This window comes from Lissotriton helveticus, chromosome 10, assembly GCF_964261635.1.
Source record: "Lissotriton helveticus chromosome 10, aLisHel1.1, whole genome shotgun sequence".
Classification (NCBI taxonomy): Eukaryota; Metazoa; Chordata; class Amphibia; order Caudata; family Salamandridae; genus Lissotriton; species Lissotriton helveticus.
Genome location: NC_136071.1, coordinates 445028433 through 445048561, shown reverse-complemented (window position 1 = coordinate 445048561; position 20129 = coordinate 445028433). Strand labels below are relative to the sequence as shown.

Below are 20129 nucleotides of genomic sequence, written 5' to 3'. Positions count from 1 at the left end.
TCTTTACTTTTCCTTCTGTCCTGCCCGCCATTTTGCTGCTGTTCTCGGCCGTTTTTCTCTGGTCCCTGGCCTGTCTTCTTGTCCATTCCTTCGTCTTCTACCCTTTTCCCTCGTTTCCCCCTTGATGTTCCCCAAATGTTTCTTCCCTTCTCTGCTTTGCCTTCTCTCCTTACCCTTGATTCCCTCCCACCCTCCCTTGGTGTTGTGACCACGTCCCCCCTACTACCCCACTTAAGAGAACTCTGCCTGAGGAAATCTACTATTTGTGTATATATATGTTTATAGGGATAACTCTAATCACTAGTATATGAAGGAGACCTTTGTACCATCTACCGTTCCTATGTGACTCTTAGAGTATATCCCGTCATATCCCTTCCCTATGTATATAGAGATAACTCTAATCACTAGTATATGCAGACCTTTGTACTCTCTACCATTCATATGTGACTCTTAGAGTATATCCACTTGTATCTCCTCCTTGTGTGACTTTACATCTTGTACATTTGCAATTTTTTCCGTGTGTATCCTCTTTGTAACGCATGTAATCCTAAGTCCTTATGTTTTTCAACTGGTGCTTATGTAAAGCGCTCTGACACCTTCGGGTAAAGTTCGCGCTATAGAAAATCGCATAAATAAATTAATGATGGCGAGAAGCGCAAGCCCAAAGGTAAATGGGAAGCATGTGTCCTGTCCACTGTACGCAGACGACTTAGTAATTCTCGATCAAACAGAAGTGGGTCTGCAGAGGAAGCTAAATGCGTTTGATGCATATTGTGCTTCAAAACACCTTACAGTTAACATGGACAAAACAAAATAGTGTGCTTTGGGAAGAGAGATCAAAATAGGAACTGTTTTTTGGGGCAAACAAAACTAGAAGTGGTCAACAAATATAAATACCTGGCAATATGGTTTGACAGGTCACTGAAATGGAGTACGCACTTGGAGGCCCAGAAAGCCAAAGCTTTAGCCTTGGTCTGTGGGCTGAAAAAATTCAATCGTAATTATGGTGCTATGTCCCATAGACCCCTGTTGAAGGCATTTAATGCAATGATCCCCCCACAACTGCAGTATGGGGCAGAAATGTTATGTTTAGGAGGGAAAAGTATGTGGGTCAGCAAGGAAGGTAAATGCTTAAAAGCATTGATGTCACTGCCTAGCTCATCAATGATCCGGGCCATTAGGCTAGAGCTAGATTTGATATCATGGAATGCCCAGGTCCAAGTGAGTTTACTTAGATTCTGGAAACGACTGGGGGCAGGGGAAGATGGTAAAGTGTTGGTTTGGTGTATGAAGGAGATACAGTTGAGCGAACTAAAGAGGGCGAAAGTAATAAGTAAGAAACTGTACTCCATCAGTGAAAATTTGAAGGTGAAAATTGACCCCCAGTCCTTGCTTATTGAAGAAACAAAAAGTGTACTCAAATCCCTAGCGAAGGAAAAGTCCAGACTAAGTGATATGGAGTATTTGAGACAAAAAGAGTCAGTGCAATTTTTGATAAATAGTTGGAGGAATGAAAAATGGTATCCTTACCTAGATACCCGACCAAATCAATGGCTCAGAATGGAACTTTTAAGAATGAGAGTAGGCATTAACTCCGCTCGAGCCAATGACAAAATAAAAGGAATACTGATGGACCATGAGGGCAGGTGTAAATGTGGGATGGGTATGAAATGTAATTGCCTTCACATTCTGTTTGATTGCAAAAAATTGCTAGACAAACGAAAATTGTTCCTATGTCCAGTATTTTTAATGTATGGGATTGGGTCACGGATGCAAGCAATTGAGCTCCTCATGGACATGCAGTTCCTCGATATAGCAATAGCAGTGGCGAAGTATATGAAGGGGGTTAAAAGGTTACTCATGGAATATGGAATGGAGGAGTTGTCTGTGTACTGACAAAGAGAATTTGTAAATATGGTAATTTTAAGTGGTTTAAACAGAAAATCAAAAAGTCTAGATTATATAGGTGTTTTAGATTGTGTCCATACATTGAGTATGTATTTGTTTTAACAAAACTAAGTGCAATTTTAGGATAATTAAATTATCTATGGTAAGGAGATAATGAATTTGTAATAATCACTTTGTTTTTTAATAATGCTTTTTTACAATTTTAATCAAAGGTTGTGTTTTAATGGCATGCTGTTTAATGACCGATGGTCAAAATAAACGTATCTTTTGAACACAATATTCTTTTGCCATGTGAAATGTCTCTTTTTTCAGTAAGATAATCGTGGAATGTTAGATTTGGATGGACTACTCATGGAGGCATCTGCAGAATACAGCTTGTCCATGTATCTCATGTAAGTTTGAAGGGCAGATTGGAGATGCATTGTGATGAATCCTGAGAACCTAATGAGTACACAAGTGTATTATTTAACTTTAGCCTGATCAGACTATTTTATTAGAACTGTGCATAGGTGTAGAATATGTTAGAATTGTGTGATTTAAGCTTCTTCAGAGAATATTACAGTAGAGAATGCTTCAGTCTGTTTTCGATGCATTTTAGAGCAGAGTAGAAGGTTTTAGGGTACTCTCATTATGGGAGAACTGACTCTTCTTAATCCTTCACTTCGAGGCGACCTTATACGGGTTCGACCTCTCTTTCTTATATGCCTGATTTGATTATACTACATCTTACTTGCTGTATTAATATCTGAGTAATAGATATAAATGTCATGATTTTTGCCTTTTGTAAATGATTAACTTATAAGAAATCTTTATGGTTTGAAACATTACCCTTCTCTGTCTCTCTTCTGGAGCCTAATGTGCTTCACATTGTTTAAATGTATTGATTTATGGAGCAGCCTCAGTTTTAAATTCCGATTCATCAGATAGAGCTTTATGGATCCCGAAATCTGCACATGTAAAAGTGCTAACACAAGCAAGAAATTGTTCTCCAGTACTGGATCCTTCAATGCTTTACAAGCTTGAATTATGGCTACGAAAGCAGTACCAAAAAGGGTAAAAATAGCTAAAGTTGGGATGAGGTTCACCTTAATGAAACAGGTTCTGTAGCACAGTAAGTCAGACAGCAGTATCTATCTTAACTGGATGTCAAGGCAATAATGCTTGGGGAGGTGTGTGCAGTAGCCCATGTAGCTGTTTTACAAACATCAGTAATAAACACGTCTATAATGCATGCCTCCCTCTGGTGGAGTGGGCTCCCATCTTTCCCACTTTGCGTCATAGACTGATGCATGTCGTAATCCAGTAGGAAATGGCTTTTTAAAGAATGATTTACTTTTTTGGCATTGGCAAAGGAGGCAAAGAGCTGGCTGGAGAGTAGGAAGACTTGTCCTTGGCCATATAATAGGTCAGACAAAATCCGAAAGGAAGTAACCTTTCAGCCACAGCAGAAGACTGAGGAAACGAAGTTGGTAAATGTAGTCTCATTGAGGTGAAAAATAGTTGCCACTTTAAGAATGAAATACAAGTCAGTCCACAGAGTACTTTCGCTGAACTTAGTGAATGATTCTTTGACAGGAAAACGCAATGGGTAAGCAAAACAGTCATCTTCAAAGGAAGCATCTGCAGTGGAGCCTTGTGAATGAGCATGAAGGGCTCAACATGGGCGCATCCAGCACAGGTGATCTCCCAGGCTGCTGGTTGTTTTACAAGTGATGTAAAAGTTGGAACTAGCTCTCTCAAATACTCTTTGATCACTCTGATGGAGAAAACGTAGGCCAGATGTATTTTGATGCAGATGCCATATGAACACATACATATTGGTTACTTGAGTCTCACTCTGGCCAACTACAGTAAGTGCGGGGAGATCTCATGAGGCTGTATTTTGAGGGTAATATGTTTCGGACAGTGCCTAGAAACAGATTTTTTTTAAACTTTAAGATAAAGACTTTGAGTGTGAATTTCGTCCTGGCTCCAGAGGCCTGATCACCAAAACTCTATAGCCCCAGCTAAAGCCATTAGGATAATTCAACAAGGTTCTTCTTTCCACTTTGCAGAAAAAACTGGAACTCAGTGGATTGGATGAAAGGCATAGGCAAATATCCCATACCTGAGAGTCAAAAGCACTTCACCTTGATTCCCTGGATAGGACTATCTGCAGGCAAAGAACTGACATTTTGTGTTTTCCAGAGCTGCAAATAGGTTCAACAGCAGTAGTACCAGTTTTTGGAATTTAGATTTAGGTGCTTAGGGTCTAGTTACTAGTTACTATAAATGACAACTGATATCTTGACTTTTCTAGGTGTCAGTAAATAAACAAAAATCTGTTGTAAAAACAGTGAAACAAGCCCTTCAAACAGTTTAGGAAGTCTGGAGACATATGTGAACATGTCACCGTGAGGATGGTAGCGTTGCTATCACAATTTTAGTGTGGACATTTATAATAGTGGTTTCCTTTCCCTGAAAGTGGGGCATACAGTGCATATTCAAGCCCTAGTGACAAACGGCATCGGGGGATCTGGTCCCAGTGTGCCACATTCATCATCATTACTGTCCCCTCCCCCCACTTGGAGAGTGGCTCGCCAAACATCAACTTGAGAGGCTGAGAAGATATTGCAAGAGGAGAAATCCTGGAATGCATAGCAATTGTTGAAGCATCAGCAGAAGTCAAAATAACAGTTGTTGATGCTTGACATTCAACGAGAAAAGTTCATTGAGGCGGAGAGAGGAGATGAGAAGGTTGGAGGGGTATGACCAGATGATGAAGTGTGACTTCAGGAGGGCTGTCTGCAACACGTGAACTACTGCAGAAAACACAAGCGCAGGGTGGACTGCAGACATTAATGATGCGGATGCCTGGTTCACTACGCCTGTAATAATAGAATTTTTCTGGAAGGGGCTCAAAATGGCAGAGAAACTTACTGTACATGGTACGTGTGCTTCTGCTGCTTTGGCAACAATGAGGCCACTGACTGTGTGTCCTCTGTGGCCATCAATGCTATTGACTTAGTGTCGTTGGAAGGTGCGGCCCTCCATGCTGCAGGGATCATCAGTGACATTGTGACACCAACACTGGATATCAAACCAAAGGTGATTCATGCTCCACCTTTATTTCAAGATTTCCCAATAGTTTCTCATCAGACACCAGAAGTCTGCTTCTTCGAAGCAGAGGTTGTAATGTGAAGGGCTGGGTCTTTGAAGGGGAGGAGCTGGCAGGCACTTAAGAAGCCATCTTTCTTGATGCCTTGAAACCACTGGTTTAGGGAGAGCTACAAACTGATTTGCCACCTGAGAAAGCCAATTCGAGGGCAAAATTTAACAGCCTTTTCCTGTCCATCAGCTTTTTGCCTGTGAAGGTTTTGCAGATGACAACATTAAGAGGTGGAGTGACTGCACGATTTGCGTGGATGGAAAAATATTACAGAAGCGTATGTGAAAAGTGCTTTTTAAACATTGGCAATTGAGGATGCCCAGCTCAACCGCAGGGAATAAATCAAGCATGTTACAAAGCAAGTCGGAGTTCACAACATTTCAAAGGCAATTCGCCACATTGAATTACTCTGTGACTAGCACTGTCGATAAAATGCATTTCATTTCATCTAATAATGTATTTCGAAGGAAATGTAAATTCATAGATCATTTACCTTTGCATACCAATGTAACAAACAGAACTTGTGTCTTGAGAAACAACAGTGAACACACTTCACTCTTACATCAGAAGGTGGGGGCCTGTACCAGTGCCATGGGAGAACATTTCCCAGCAGGCTGCGATGGGTTGCTCTTACCATCTGCTGTGCTGACGAAGAAGCTGTGTCCGTCCTGGGAGCCGATTTTCATTTGAGCTCCTCTGCCAGACTTCCTCCAGTTGAACATGTCCAGGGCTCTCTCATCACCACTAACAGCTGCCTTCGCCAGCAGTGCCAGGTCCCTGCGGGTAGTAAGCCTATGTTTAAAACCAGAGCTTGACTCTCCCTTCCCTGGCAACCCCGCTCCCCCAAGACACAAAAAATTATGACTATTTGGTCTCGACTCATGCACACCAGCAACTGTTAGACCGCTTGATATAAGAAATGTTCACATTTAATTGGATAATACGAGAGAGAGAGAGAGAGAGAGAGAGAGAGAGTGTGTGTGTGTGTGTGTGTGTGTGTGTGTGTGTGTGTGTGTGTGTGTGTGTGTGTGTGTGTGTGTGTGTGTGTGTGTGTGTGTGTGTGTGTGTGTGTGTGTGTGTGTGTGTGTGTGTGTGTGTGTGTGTGTGTGTGTGTGTGTGTGTGTGTGTGTGTGTGTGTGTGTGTGTGTGTGTGTGTGTGTGTGTGTGTGTGTGTGTGTGTGTGTGTGTGTGTGTGTGTGTGTGTGTGTGTGTGTGTGTGTGTGTGTGTGTGTGTGTGTGTGTGTGTGTGTGTGTGTGTGTGTGTGTGTGTGTGTGTGTGTGTATATATATATATATATATATATATATATATATATATATAATATATATATAATATATGCTTTCAAATGACCAAATATGCTGTACTGTCCTCATGTAAGTAAAAATATTTCTGCTTTATCTCCATAGATATTATTGTAGTCCTGATGTGAATGTATCAATAAATAAATAAATAAATTAGATGTTTTCCCGAGACTTTATATCTGCTTTCGGCATATTCCTTTACAGATGAACAATGTCCTAAAAATGTTGCTGCAGGATTCAGTTTATACATCTGAAACAAAAAATGATTCTGGTAGGATTAGATGTGGAGTCATTGTTCACAAGCTTACCACAAAAAGAGACATTGGAAATGCTTGAGGATGTACTTTTCATGGAGGAATGGAACTATCAAACACCCAGACACTTTATACTCGAGTGCTGTCGATTAGCCTTGACGGAAAAAAAATTCGAATTTGATGGTCAACTTTTTTTTACAGAGCCATGGCACATCGATGGGCAGTGGCTTTGCCCCTTCGGTAGCCGGGCTCTATGTTAGTCAATTTGAAACCACCAACGTCCTGACCGATGCAAACCCCTACGTTTCCAGTATACTCTACTGGAAACGTTATATCGATGACATTTTGCTAATATGGCAAAATGAAAAGGACATAAAATCATTCATCGATTGGCTTAACACCAGAGACCAATGGCTCAAGTTTACTTTTACTTCAAATAACACAAGCATTGATTTTCTGGACCTTACAATCTACATAAAAAATGGACAAGTGGAGACAAAAACATTTCGAAAACCAACGGCTAAGAACAGTTTGTTATCATATAAGAGCTACCATCCAAAACCCTTAAGAGACAATCTGCCATACAGTCAATTTTTAAGACTGAAAAGAAACTGTAGCCAAGGGAGTGATTACTGTGAACAATCAAAAGAACTCAGCGAGAGACTTCTAAGACGTGACTACAAACCATCAATAATATCAAAATGCCGCAAAAGAGCGAAAAATCAACCCAGAGAATGTCTTTTGGAAACGCACCCTAAGGAACCTAACAAAGATCTTATGACATGCGTCACGACATTCTGCCCTGCAACGTATAATGTCAACAAACTGATCAATAAAAATTGGCACATACTGCACACAGGCAAATTAGATTGGCCGAAGCCACGTTTTGCAAACAGACGTACTAAGAACTTACGTGACATGTTGGTACATACACGTCTAAGAAATCGAACTCTGACAGGACAGATAAGAGATCTGCATATGATGCCAGTGACAGGGCATTATCCATGTGACACTTGTTCGGTATGCAAATCAACAACTACATCAAAAAACCTACAATTAACACCAACCTTGAACTGGACCCAAGTACAACATACTAACTGTAATTCATCACAGGTCATCTACATGATAACATGTCCCTGCAGAAAACAGTACATAAGGATGACCTGCAGAAAAGTAAAGCTACGGATTGGAGAACACAAAAGCAATATCCGGTTAAAAAAGAGTAACACAAAATTATGCACCCACTTCATAGAGTTAGGTCACAACGTTGATGAACTAAAATGGACAGTCATTGAAAAGCTACAAGAAGGTACCGCAAATGCAGAAAAAATTCTGTATGAAAAAGAACAACGTTGGGTGGACAGATTAAAAACAAATCAACATGGTTTGAATGATGACATCTCGTGGCACCATTTCTCACGATAATCCAACTTCGAATATTTTGAAAATATTGACAATTCATTGGCACTGGCTTATTAATACTCGATTAATATCCCTTTACCGTTTTTGTAAAGAATTATTCCCTTAATGATTGTGTGTATAGCTCCGTTTCATAACATACCCTCCTTAGATTTGTAATGGCAGAACTGTGTACATTTATAATGACAGGCTTATAATCCAATAACACACTAGCAACGTTGGAGAGTACTAACGTTGTGGATTTTAGTCCTCTCTCTATCTCCGTAGTCCGGATGTCTAGAAAATACCGCGGGATCTGCTGATTCCGCGTCCAGGGGGCAGAGCCAGCACCAGACGCGGAATCAACCTGCCTCGCGGGTAAGAATGGCGCTTAGCGCAAAAATCCCCGTGGCGTGTGTATTATGTTAGGAAAAAGCTTCCAACTGTCTCCCCCTTTTTTAAGCACAGCCTGGGACGAAGCAGTCCTTCCCCCTGAGGACGATTACTGTTTGAGAAACTAAGGTAAAAACTTTTATATCCGGACTCGAAAATGTAATTGTCTTTATAGCATGTATCCGGTACTTTGAAATGCCCAGTTTCTTTGTGTGCCCCTCCCTCTTTTCTATCCAAACAGCGTTTTTTCCGGGAGAGATCACCACAAAATAAGGTAAAGGAGTCGCCAACCTCTTTACAAAAAAGTATGATTAACAAATAGTACGAGTAACATTGCCACTGTATACCCCAAAATGTGCCCTTTTGTGTCCTTTAGATCGTGCACTTTTTAAAAAAAACATGTACTGTGTTCATTAGCAAATACGCATTGTGAGGATAACTACCCATAACCCAGTTTCCTTACGATGGCGTTTCTAGATACTTAAGACTCCTGTACTGAACAATATGAGAACTATGCTGAATAATCTATGTAAAATGATTTATGTCGCTCTCTACTCTAATTCGCCACACACATTCCTCTAAGAGTAAATAATACAGTGTAAACACAATAATATGTGTATAATCATAATCATGTTTCTTTTTAGCCACACCAACCCCTCTCTAAACATGACAATGATCTTAATACTACTATAACTATTTTTCAGGTGAGGAATACCGAGAAAAACTGTGGGTAAGAAAATCAAATAACCCAGATATACTGCACAAATCGTGTAAGTAACTTTTAAACCTTTCTGTCCTGACGAAGGCTCCACAGACCCGGCTGGGCCATAAGGAGCTGAAACATGTCGACGTTTTTTTGTATGTTCAAGTGATATGCAACAGACCTAGTTACGCGGTTTGTCTAGCATACCCACCATTTTTTAAGTGGTCATCCATCCAACAAAATAAAAAGTCCACTGGTTGCATGGAGACTAGAAGTTTTTTAACTATAACCTTCATGTGAGGGCATTAGCACGGAGTTTCTCTGGATACTGCCACGCAACACTAGAGAATGCCTCTGGGTGAGGCGGGCATGAAGCACGTTAGTTAACCCGATGATAAATGGCACAACGCGTGTGTGGGGCGGAGAAAAAGATATAAACCGCACGATCAATACACAGCGTTTATGAGGGTTATCTAACATACCTCCGTGTAACGTGGTTACAAGTGTCCTATCCACCTTTTGATTAATTGTATACATCTGAACCCTTTGGCGAATCCTCGCCTGAGCTGTCACATTCCTTCCAATTAACCTTTATCTTGAGCACAGCGGTTAAAATAGTTGACAACAAACAGAAACAAATATATACAGGCAAATGTTGCATCTTCCACTACAGTATGCATTTCTAAAACATTACATTAGTTCCAAACTCCACACAATTCCCATCCACCACCCTAAAGCTATTCAATTCTCCCACTTGACTTTAACCACACAGTCCATCAGTGGTGTAGTTAGTGACTTTGGCAGTGGGCACATCAAGACATCACAGGTGCAGTACACATGCTGTGACATTTTCCAGTAATGCAGGTACCAATGGTTTCGGAGTCTGTGCTTAAACGTCCTTGGGGTGTTTGGACACAGCACACACTTGCTTGTTTGTGCGGTCATAATAGGCTTCTGCATTTATGCAAGTGAGACATACATGCAGTGAAGGTACCTTTGCATGCCAATGAGCATCTCATACCTTCACATTTCTTTTTTAGAGACAATTCTATTGTCATTTCAAGAGAAGTTACAAAACAATCCTTAACAATGGCATCTGCAACAACTGTACATCTCTGCAAACAGAGTATAACAAGATACAATATTAATTCTATATACAGTTGGTGGCCACACACGTATCAACTCGGGACAGAGCACAACCCTCACAATGTTACACAAAAATACTGAACAGGTTCCACAGGCCTCAACCCTAGAATTACTAAGTGGTCATCCTTTCCTATGATCTCTTGAGCCTCCTTAGATCTATAGCATTTAGCTACGGCCCATTGAGCTAATAAGAGCCCTATGTTGGAAAGAAAAGGTAACAGACCTTTAGTCCTGGTTCTGTATCATAGGAACATTCATTGAAGTCATAAACTTTTGAGAAATTCCCCACTGCTTCCGCCGACCCTGGAACACCTTTTGTCAGCTATTCACCAATATACATTACACTCTAGAATGTCTTTATCTGCGAGTTCATTTAAAATCACAGACAATGTTAGCCTATCAGAGATGTCATTGGTCTCCTGAATGTCCATAATGTTGTCGTATAATATCTACATTGAACTAGGTTGCAGTATCTGTTTCCTCACTGACTAAGTAGCCGGTTTGGATAGCAGGTAGGAAGAGGGTAGCCCTTGACACCTTACACCTCCCACTTAACAGGAGAGTACAGGGGATCTCTGGCTTAGAGGCGTACTACCTGGCGGGGCTGCTTCGAACTGTGGTAGCACTGTTAAGACTTTTGAATTCTCCTATTTATAAAACAATGTTTCTCCCACAGATGTCAGAGATTAAGTTTTACACAAAAAGTGTAAAGACCCGACGATCCTATGGGCAGCACAATATAACTGGCAAACATACCAGTGTAAAAGGGCAAATGAGTTTCCCTGTGTTCTTAAAAATCCCACTTTGGGTGTTCCCAAGGTTCTCGCAGATGGCATGTAGAGTGGATAGATTGCCATGACACAGGCAAGGTTAACATCAGTGGGCGATCTAGACTATTCTGGTACTCTCATGTCCTTCGAGGACTTGACGCTCATTCATGATCTGACCCCGATCAGTTCCTGACCAAAACAGGAGGCACTATTCAGGACCAATGCACACACAAGGGGAAGCATCGGGTAGAGCCAGCGGAGGCCATGTTAATGCAGGTAGTGTGGAGAATCAGTCTACTACTGGTTTCGTAGAGAAGGACAACTGCTGCAGACACTTTCTATAAGTAGTTATGGCCACTAAATGTGCCCTTATCAATGACATTTTCAATTTTAATTAACCTAGATGTAGAACGTATGGAAGTATTCAATTTCCTAGCACGCAATGGAATAACAACCACTGTCCTCTATGACTCTTTCAACACCGCATCTTGATTTCCCTCATGATATCAACTGAGGAAATCCACCTCCTGATTCTGTATCCCTAGGATATAAATCGCAGTCCGTGGCAGACTCTGGCCAGAGCCTGCCATATGGCTTGAGACTGCAAGGAGAATTGTCTTCATTTTATTTCACCCTGTTATTTGGCATAGTGCATGATGGTGGCGTTGTCCATTTAGATCATGTACTTTGATGAGAAAGAAAGGAGTTCACTGTCTTCAGTTAGACAACTGATAAAAGAAGTCTTCTCTCGGTCAGTCTATGGACATTAAATTGTCAGATGCTGCATGTGAGCTCCCCATCCTGATAGGGAGAAATCTGTGACTATGGTCTGAATTTAACTTTTTTCCGAAAAGGAACTCCAACTACCACATTTTTTGGTTTTCACCACCATACCAGAGAGTTTAGGGTCGATATTGTGAGATGCATGGTGTCTTTCCAGAGACCATTGATCCCCGAGGCACTGCTGGAGAGCACTCAAGATCAGTCTTGTGTCTGTTACTATAAATATGCACAATGCCATGGATCTAGGAGTGATGCAACTTGTCGAGCTGTAGGACTGCTCATATGTCTCAGGCCACCGACGAGTCACCCTGACACTGACTTCCCATCCTTCTTTGACGGAATACAATTGCCACAGCTCACGCAGCAGCAGTGTAAAGACCTAGAGGGACCGGTGACGGGGCCAGAAATTAGAATGGCGATCAGGGCTCTTCCACACGGCAAATCCCCAGGCAATGACGGTTTACCCGTTGAATTTTATGCACAATACATTGATTTGTTGGTGCCACATTTGCAATGTCTATATCACGAATCGCGGGACTCTGGTTAACTCCCTCTCACAACGCTACAGGCGACAATGGTCTCACTATTGAAGCCTGGGCGAGACGGGACTGATATGTCTGGGTACAGGCCTTTATCTCTACTTAATTCGGATTATAAGATCCTGAGTAAAATATTAGCTAATAGGCTCTGTCAGTTTGTTCCAGCATTGGTACATCCCGATCAGTGCGGGTTTGTACCTGCGAGAAGCACGGCGCTGAATATTAGAAGGTTACATCAGGTTATGGCGGGTACGGTGGACATGGGAACAGAGGAAGGGTGCATATCGCTAGACTTAAAAAAGGTGTTCGATTCGTTACACTGAGACGACATGTTTTATGCCCGTCCCAGGTTTGGCATACCTGACGAATATATTGCATGGGTGCGGTTATTATATACGCGTCCCACAGCCCGCGCGCGCACGGGACAGCACATATCCCCACAGTACACAGTATACAGAAGGCAGGGGTGCGCGTTGTCACCTTTACTGTTTATATTGGCGCTGGAGCCCCTTTTGAGTAGACTCTGCTTCATGTCTGAGGGTAGGGGAATAGTCAGAGGTCCAATGACGCATATAGTCTCTGCATACGCGGGTGATATTATATCGTACGTCAAAGACATGGATATGGACCTTGAACCCCTGCCGGTGGTTTTTGACTCATTCCAGGAGTTGTCTGGCCTCACAATTAATGCTGCTAAGTCCTATGCTTATTTCTTTGACGGCCCTGCGCATGCCAGTCGATTGCGTTTTGGTCATCAGGAATTTAATATAGCACCCGACACCTTTCGATATCTAGGAATACAGGTTATCGCACTGCGACGGACTTGCTGGATGGTAATTTATCTAGAGCGATTGCAGCGATTAGGGCACAGGTGAAGTTTTGGGCCTCGCTTCCCCTGTCGGTGGCTGGGAGAATTGCCATTACTAAGATGGTGGTGTTGCCAAAGCTGCTTTATTACTTCACCAACCTTCCGGTTCTGATATCGGGGAGGGGGGGTGGGGAGAGGGGGGGGTTTAGAATGCTGGACTCACTACTGTCAGAGTTGATCTGGGGCGGAGGGAGAAGACGGCTTGGCTTGGCGAAGTTACAACTTAATACAGGACGGGGTGGCATGGGGGTGCCTAATTTAATAGCGGGCGGGCCGTAACCTGCATGAAGTGGGAATGTCGGCTCGGGATAGGGACAGGGGTGATATTCACAGACTCCTTCTACCAAAAGCAAAGATCCCACCAGCATCACCGCACTTATTACAGATAGCATTGCTGTACTGGAGATGGGCATTGCGATATAGCAAATGCCTACCACCATATGCTCCTACTATTCCACTGCTGGGGATCCCTTTACAGTCGGGGGTGGTGTCTGCTCGTGCATTGGGGGCATGGTCCATTGCAGGCATAACTACAGTAGGAGCGTTCTTCTCGGAGGGGTTACTGATGACACGCGAGGCCTTTGTGCATGAACATGGAACTTCGGACACCTTGTTTCTTCTACATGCAGGTATCTCGAGATACATTAGAGGCACGTGGGCCCAGGAAGGTACGGAACCCATCCCGAACGACCTCGTCACGATGCAATACTTAATGGGACACGGGGCACACTTGACTGGGTGGCTGACACGGGGGATCCGCACAGGCGCGGAGACCTTGCTGCAGGCGTTACGGGCCAAGTGGGAAAGAGATGTGGGTCGGGGCTTCACAGACAAGGAATGGGATACCCCAGGAAAGTATCGCGAAACTCTAAATTCTAATTTATACAGTTAATGCTATTCCACAGAGCATACCTAACCCGCATAGGCTTAGTATTATGTTCCAGGAGGTGGAGGATGCCTGTCCTCGTTGCCACGCATCACACAGGGGCTTGCTACACATAGTGTGGGACTGTCCGAGATTAAGACATTACTGGTTGTCGGTATGTCAGATTTTAACGGCTGTCGTTCCGGCACGCAAAAATGACACATTAGAGTATTGTATATTGGGCTTGGGGCCACGTTGGAAGAAAGGCAACCCATCTCATAGATTTGCTAACCTTGCACTACTACTGGCAAAAAGGAACATTACCATGAAATGGAAGGCCTATAGAGTGCCATCACTATAGGAATGGCACGCAGAGGTGATTAGATGGGGAAGAGCGGAGGGAGCAGAGTTACAAAGGGAAGAATATAGGGGTTTGATTAGGACGCAGATCTCCTTGGAGTGGAATATGATAATGGAGGAATTCGCTACCATAGATATACTGGCATATTGAACGCAGGGGCGCCTCCCCAGCCTACATATTACCCCCCCCCCCCCCAGGAGCCAGGTGCTACGATAATACAGTGGTAACATGCAAGCCGGGATAAAGATACGCATGTGCATGTGTTATTAGCTAGAGGGACCAAGCTGCAGGGGGGGAGGGATGAGGGTGGGAGTTGTTGTTAAGATTAAACAGGAACGGAAATGGTATATTTGCAAAGGTAGTTGATATAATTTGGATGCTAGTGGCATAGAACTGGATAATTGTACGAAATGCAGTATGCTTTGTCAACCTGTTTTGTTGGAACAATGATAAATGGTTACTTTTGATTTCTGTGAGAATTTATAGATTTGTATTAGCAACCTGTTGTCTAACTGATATCGTGATGGGAGCAAAGAACTGTACAAAATAATGATTGCTACGTAATTTGCAGTATATGTATGATCTTTTTGCACAAAATCAATAAAAAAGATGTTAAAAAACAAATTAATGTAAAGCAGCCAGAGGGGGCAATTGTGCAAAGGTTTAAATGGAGCAAACATCAGGAAGGTGAGAACCAAATTAAGATCCCACTATGGCATTATGAATAGGGCAGATGGGAACACATCTACAAGCCCCTTAAGAAATCTGTTTACAATAGGGGATTTAAAAAAGAGGGTTAGTATGGTAGCCTAAAGAAGGCAGACAAGGCTGAAAGGAATCCTTTAAGAGTGCCCAGAGCAGAGCCCTGATAGGCAAGGGTCAACATAAAGAGAAGGACTTGAGAAAGAGAAGCAGAAAGAGGGTCAATTGACCATTCTGTACAATATTTACCAAATTTCTGCCACCGGCAGGCATGCACAGTCTTGATATGGGAACGCCTGGCTGCTAAAATCACTTAACAGACTTCAGGAGGAAGGTTGAATGCTGTCAACTGCTGCTGCTCAATCTCCATGCAAGAAGGTGTAGAGTTGACATGTTCAGATTGAGGACCCTCCCCTGCCGAAGGGGCAGCCTGATTGGATGATCGGTGCTCAGTTAGAGAAGTTTGGGATTACAGACTCTCCGTGCCCAGTCTGGAGCCACAAGAATGACTTGGGCCTGGTCTCTCCAGATCTTCTTGAACACTATGGATAGGAGTGGTATTGGTGGAAAGACGTACAGGAGGCCTGAGCTCCACTTGAGACGAAAAGCGCCACGGAGCGAGTGCTGCCTTGGAAACTCCAGTGCGCAAAACAATTGATAATAGGTGTTCTCTGCAGAGGTGAACACCCAGGCTCTCCCCACTTCTGAAAGAAATCTTGCGCCACCTTTGGATGGAGCCGCCATTCAGGATCCGCTAGGCCAAGACAGCTGAGTTTGTTAGCCCTGGCATTCAGGGAACCTGCTGTCACGACTCGCTCCCTGCGTTCTTGTGTCCACCACCAAGGGGCTGAACTGTGGGACTCTCCAGTGTTCTAATAAGCTTCCAGACCCTCTCCTTCATGTCCATACTGACTTCCAGCCATTTGGACTCTACTTGGAAATGGCCATCCATTCCCAATCCATGCCGGGTTTTGTGGAAGCCAGCCTGCTCAAGTCTGACACTCCATTACCTAGAATTCTCTCCTCATTGCTTCGTCTCCACCCCTGCAGGCAAAGGATATGTGGAGGAAATCCGCACACCTGTGGCTGGCTGCTGCTAGCCTGCTCACACCAGATGCATGTGATTACTGTGAGCTCTTTTAACCTCTTCGAGGCTCATGACGAACTGAGCTCGTCATGAGCCACGGCGCTCGAGCCGTGGAACACTCCATGCAGGGATAATTCCCCTGCTGTGCTGAGCGTTCCACGGCAGGTAATGCACCTGTGACAAGCTGAGCTCGTCATGAGCACAGGAGCGCCGTGCCTCATGACGAACTCAGCTCGTCATGAGCATGCGGGCGCTGTGCGTGCCCCCTCCCCCTCAGCACAGCGGGGGATTAACCCCGCAGCGAAGGGGTTAAGCCCCAGCTCCCTTCAGTCCAAGGTTGGTCATTGTAGCTGTGTACCGGTGAGACAGACCCTTGTTTCCTCAGGTTTTGATTTCCTTGTTTCCAGTGTTTCCTGAGATTTAGTTATTTGTGAGCTGTTGCTGTTTTCCTTGTTCCTGAATTAGCACTGCCTGCAGTGCTACCTTAACTACTGAGCCTTAGCATTCCTTGTACCTGATTCCACCAGAGACCCTTGATCTCCACCTCTTCCAGATAGCCACCCCATTCCAAGAGAGACGCATCTGTCACTACAGTGTGATCTGGCTGGGGAAGGGAGAGGAGTCTGTCTTTGACCCAAATCGCGGTTGGCCAGCCACAATTACAGGTCTTCTGAAGCTCCCTCTGAGATCTGGACCATGTAGGAGAGTTTCTCCTGATGCTGAGCCCATTGAAACCTCAGGTCCCACTGCAGAGCCTGCATATGCCATCTGGCATGTGTCACTATCAGGATGCAGGAGGCAATGAGGCCAAGCAGCCCCAGAGTCACTGTTACCGAAATCCAGTATAGAGGCTTAAACATCGGTATCCGCTTTGGAGGATAGGTCTGAAACTGCACTGTTTCCACAACAGCTCTGATGAAAGGGAGCATCTGAGAGGGAGAGGTGCGACCTTGGCAGGTTGCAAGTGAACCCCAGAGAAAGCAGGAGGTTCGCCGTAGTCTGGAGGTGGGAAACAGCTTAGGGTGGGCTCGCCTTCAACAGCAAGTCATTGAGATAGAAAAAGATTACCAACCCTTATCTCTGCAGATGAGCTGCAATCACTGTATTCACGTTGGTGAACACTGTGGGGTTCCCCCTCTACCCACACACTGCAGGAACGAGGTATGTTCCAATCCACTTCCCCGACTCACCAGCCACTCACGAGATATAAACAGTGAGTGAACTAATGACCCAGAAAAGGGGGTGGAGTATGCGGAGACACCAAGTCTTCCACCCCTGTTGAGCGAAGAATAAACTGTTCCCTCCTCCACGCTTCCGCACCTGAACAGACAGGGAAGAAACACTTCACAATCAAAATCTGTCCCCAGCGTCTCAACATCAATGACCATATCCTGCTATAACATTAACATAATCTTACCAGTGGAAAGTGCAGGTCTCGAATCGCGGAGGCTTCAGTCAACCAGCAAAACACCTCCAAGATAACGTCTCTTGGATACTAGTGAAAGGACTGATCCCATAGAGTGTCTCTGCGCTCTTTAGTTTTCAGGGGAAAAACATGTCTTACTTTCGACATGCACAAAAAACCCCTTTACGTTGTAAAACAAATGCGTAAAACCCCGTGACTTGGTAAAGGGCAAGGAATAGCAACCTTAACGTACCGGCTGCCTTAACAATCAGGATTAAATCATGCTCGCGGAATGACCTCAAACGTCATTTCCGGAACCTAACGATGTGGAGCGGTGCTGTAATGAGACGCGCAAATCAGAAGAAAGCGCTGACACAACCACCGCGTCTCCTCACATTAGAAAAGGGAAACGGTTACCGGTCGGGAGGGAACCAGGAGCCCCTAACACTTCCCAAACCCGACAAGGAATGTGATTATGTACAAACACCAAAAACGGGAAAAAACGGGGATAAGGACTCTCTGACTAACTCACTAAGCAGGGGAAAATGAAGGAAAGGAAGGGAAAGGATTTCGAATAGAGCCCCAGAATAGAGCTCAAAGGAAAAGGAAAAAACACCAGCGTTTCTCACGTGCCCGTGAGAAACAGCGAAGCCGATCCAAGCAACACAGGAACCAGGAATACAAGAACCCACAGGTTAGCAATAACATGCACTGACAGTAAGGTAGGACTAACCTTTATCTAAAACTGGTAGGTCATGTGATAGCAAAACATGGTCACCGAAAGAGGACTGTGAGCTGAGTCCTAACAAACACCTGAGGGGCGCTGGTAAGGCCAAAGGGAAGCACTTTGAACTGATAGTGATTGTGGCCCACAGTGAACCGCAGGTAACGCCGATGAGCAGGCAGGACGGGAATGTGAAAATAGGCATCCTGCAAGTCCAACATTACCATCCAGTAACCGACTTGGCCATAGCCCACGAGTCATTACAGTGTTCCAGGGCCAGGTCAGTCTGGTCTCTGAGGAGATGGATGCCATCAAACAGCAGGTCCATAAGGGACGAAAGGACATCCCCAGACAAGCCAGAAGTCCTCAGCCATCCGTGGCATTGAATAGCCACCATTAATGACATTGCTCTGCCCAGCGAGCTCATGGTGTCAAGACCACAACGAATGATGAACTTGGCCACATCTCGCCTGTCGAATCCCACTTGGGAGAGAAGGGCCAGGGTCTCCTCTGGAACCTGTGGCAGCACATGCGCAACCGTTTCCCACAAAGAGTGGGCGTAACACCTCAATAGGCATGCAGTATTCCCATACAGCAATGCAAGGCTGGTGGAAGAAAAAGTCTTCTTGTCCAAACTATCCAGCCTCTTAGATTCCCTGTCCCGGGGAGCGGAAGGGAACTATCCTTGTGAGGTAGGTGCCTGGACCACCAAGCTCTCTGGGGTAGAGTGATTGGAGATGAATTTTGGGTCACCCAGTGCAGGGTGATGGTGGCAGGAGATGATCCTATTCACAGGAACCCTGTGCTGGGCTTGAACCAGGTGAAGCTGAAGGTCCAGCACCTCGGCTGCCCTTCTCATCACCATAGCGTATGAAGTTCTCTCCTCCATATCCACGGTAGGGGAGAAAAAAAGGCATGAATCCGAGGAGGTATCCAGTCCACTGGCCCCACCCAGTCCATGTTGTGCTCAGGCGGGTCTAGTAAAGGGCCCAGCGACCCGTCCCAATCCTCCTCCATTTCTAGCCCCGCAAAGTAAGGTTGAGGAACCGACCTAGGACCTGAGGGGGCAATCAGTGCCGGAACCAGCATCAAAAGGCACCTAACTGGCTCTGGGTCGTCGCGGATAATGATGGGACGGGCATATCAAACATGGATGAGGGCAATACCCGTAGATGACATGTAATGTCAATGGACTGGGGAATAAAATCGAGAGGGTTGGTAACTAAATATCTTAGAAGGCTAAACCCGACATAGTTCTCCTCCAATTGACACATCTGATGGGCACGCACTGTTCCTTTCTCGGACGGGGACACTACACCCCATTGGCGCATGCAGGGTTCTCCACGGGGTCGAGAGGAGTTGCTATATTAATTAAGAGATCGCCCCCCTTGCAGGTAACCAGGAAAAGGACAGACCTCACCGGTACTTTTGAGGCAGTGCAGGGGCTTAGGATCGCAAATAAATGTTGCTAGTCAGCATGTATGCTCCCTGTCGACTGCAACAACAAACCTTAGACAAAGTGTTGGATATAATTTTGGACTCAGGGCCTGCTACACATATCATAGGAGGTGACTTCAATGATGTGATAAATCTCCATCTGTACCGAACACATGTAGGACTAGGGATTCACGTACCCACACATCTGGCCCAGTTTCAAGACACACTAGGGTTGACTGACCTTGGTGTTGGCACCACCCAACCACACAAGCTCATTCCTACTTCTCGGGAGCCCACAAGGTATTCTCCAGACTAGATTACTGGTTTCCTCCAGCT

At 44.5% G+C, this 20129-nt stretch overlaps 1 protein-coding gene across 1 annotated transcript in view; it reads right to left on the bottom strand.

Moving 5' to 3' along the window:
• Positions 1-20129, bottom strand: part of IFT140 (intraflagellar transport 140) — a 1386753-nt gene that overhangs the window by 1204711 nt on the left and 161913 nt on the right. The window contains exon 5 of the mRNA XM_078662938.1: positions 5691-5833. Coding sequence (XP_078519064.1) covers positions 5691-5833 — 143 coding nt within the window. The remainder of the gene's footprint in view (positions 1-5690; positions 5834-20129) is intronic.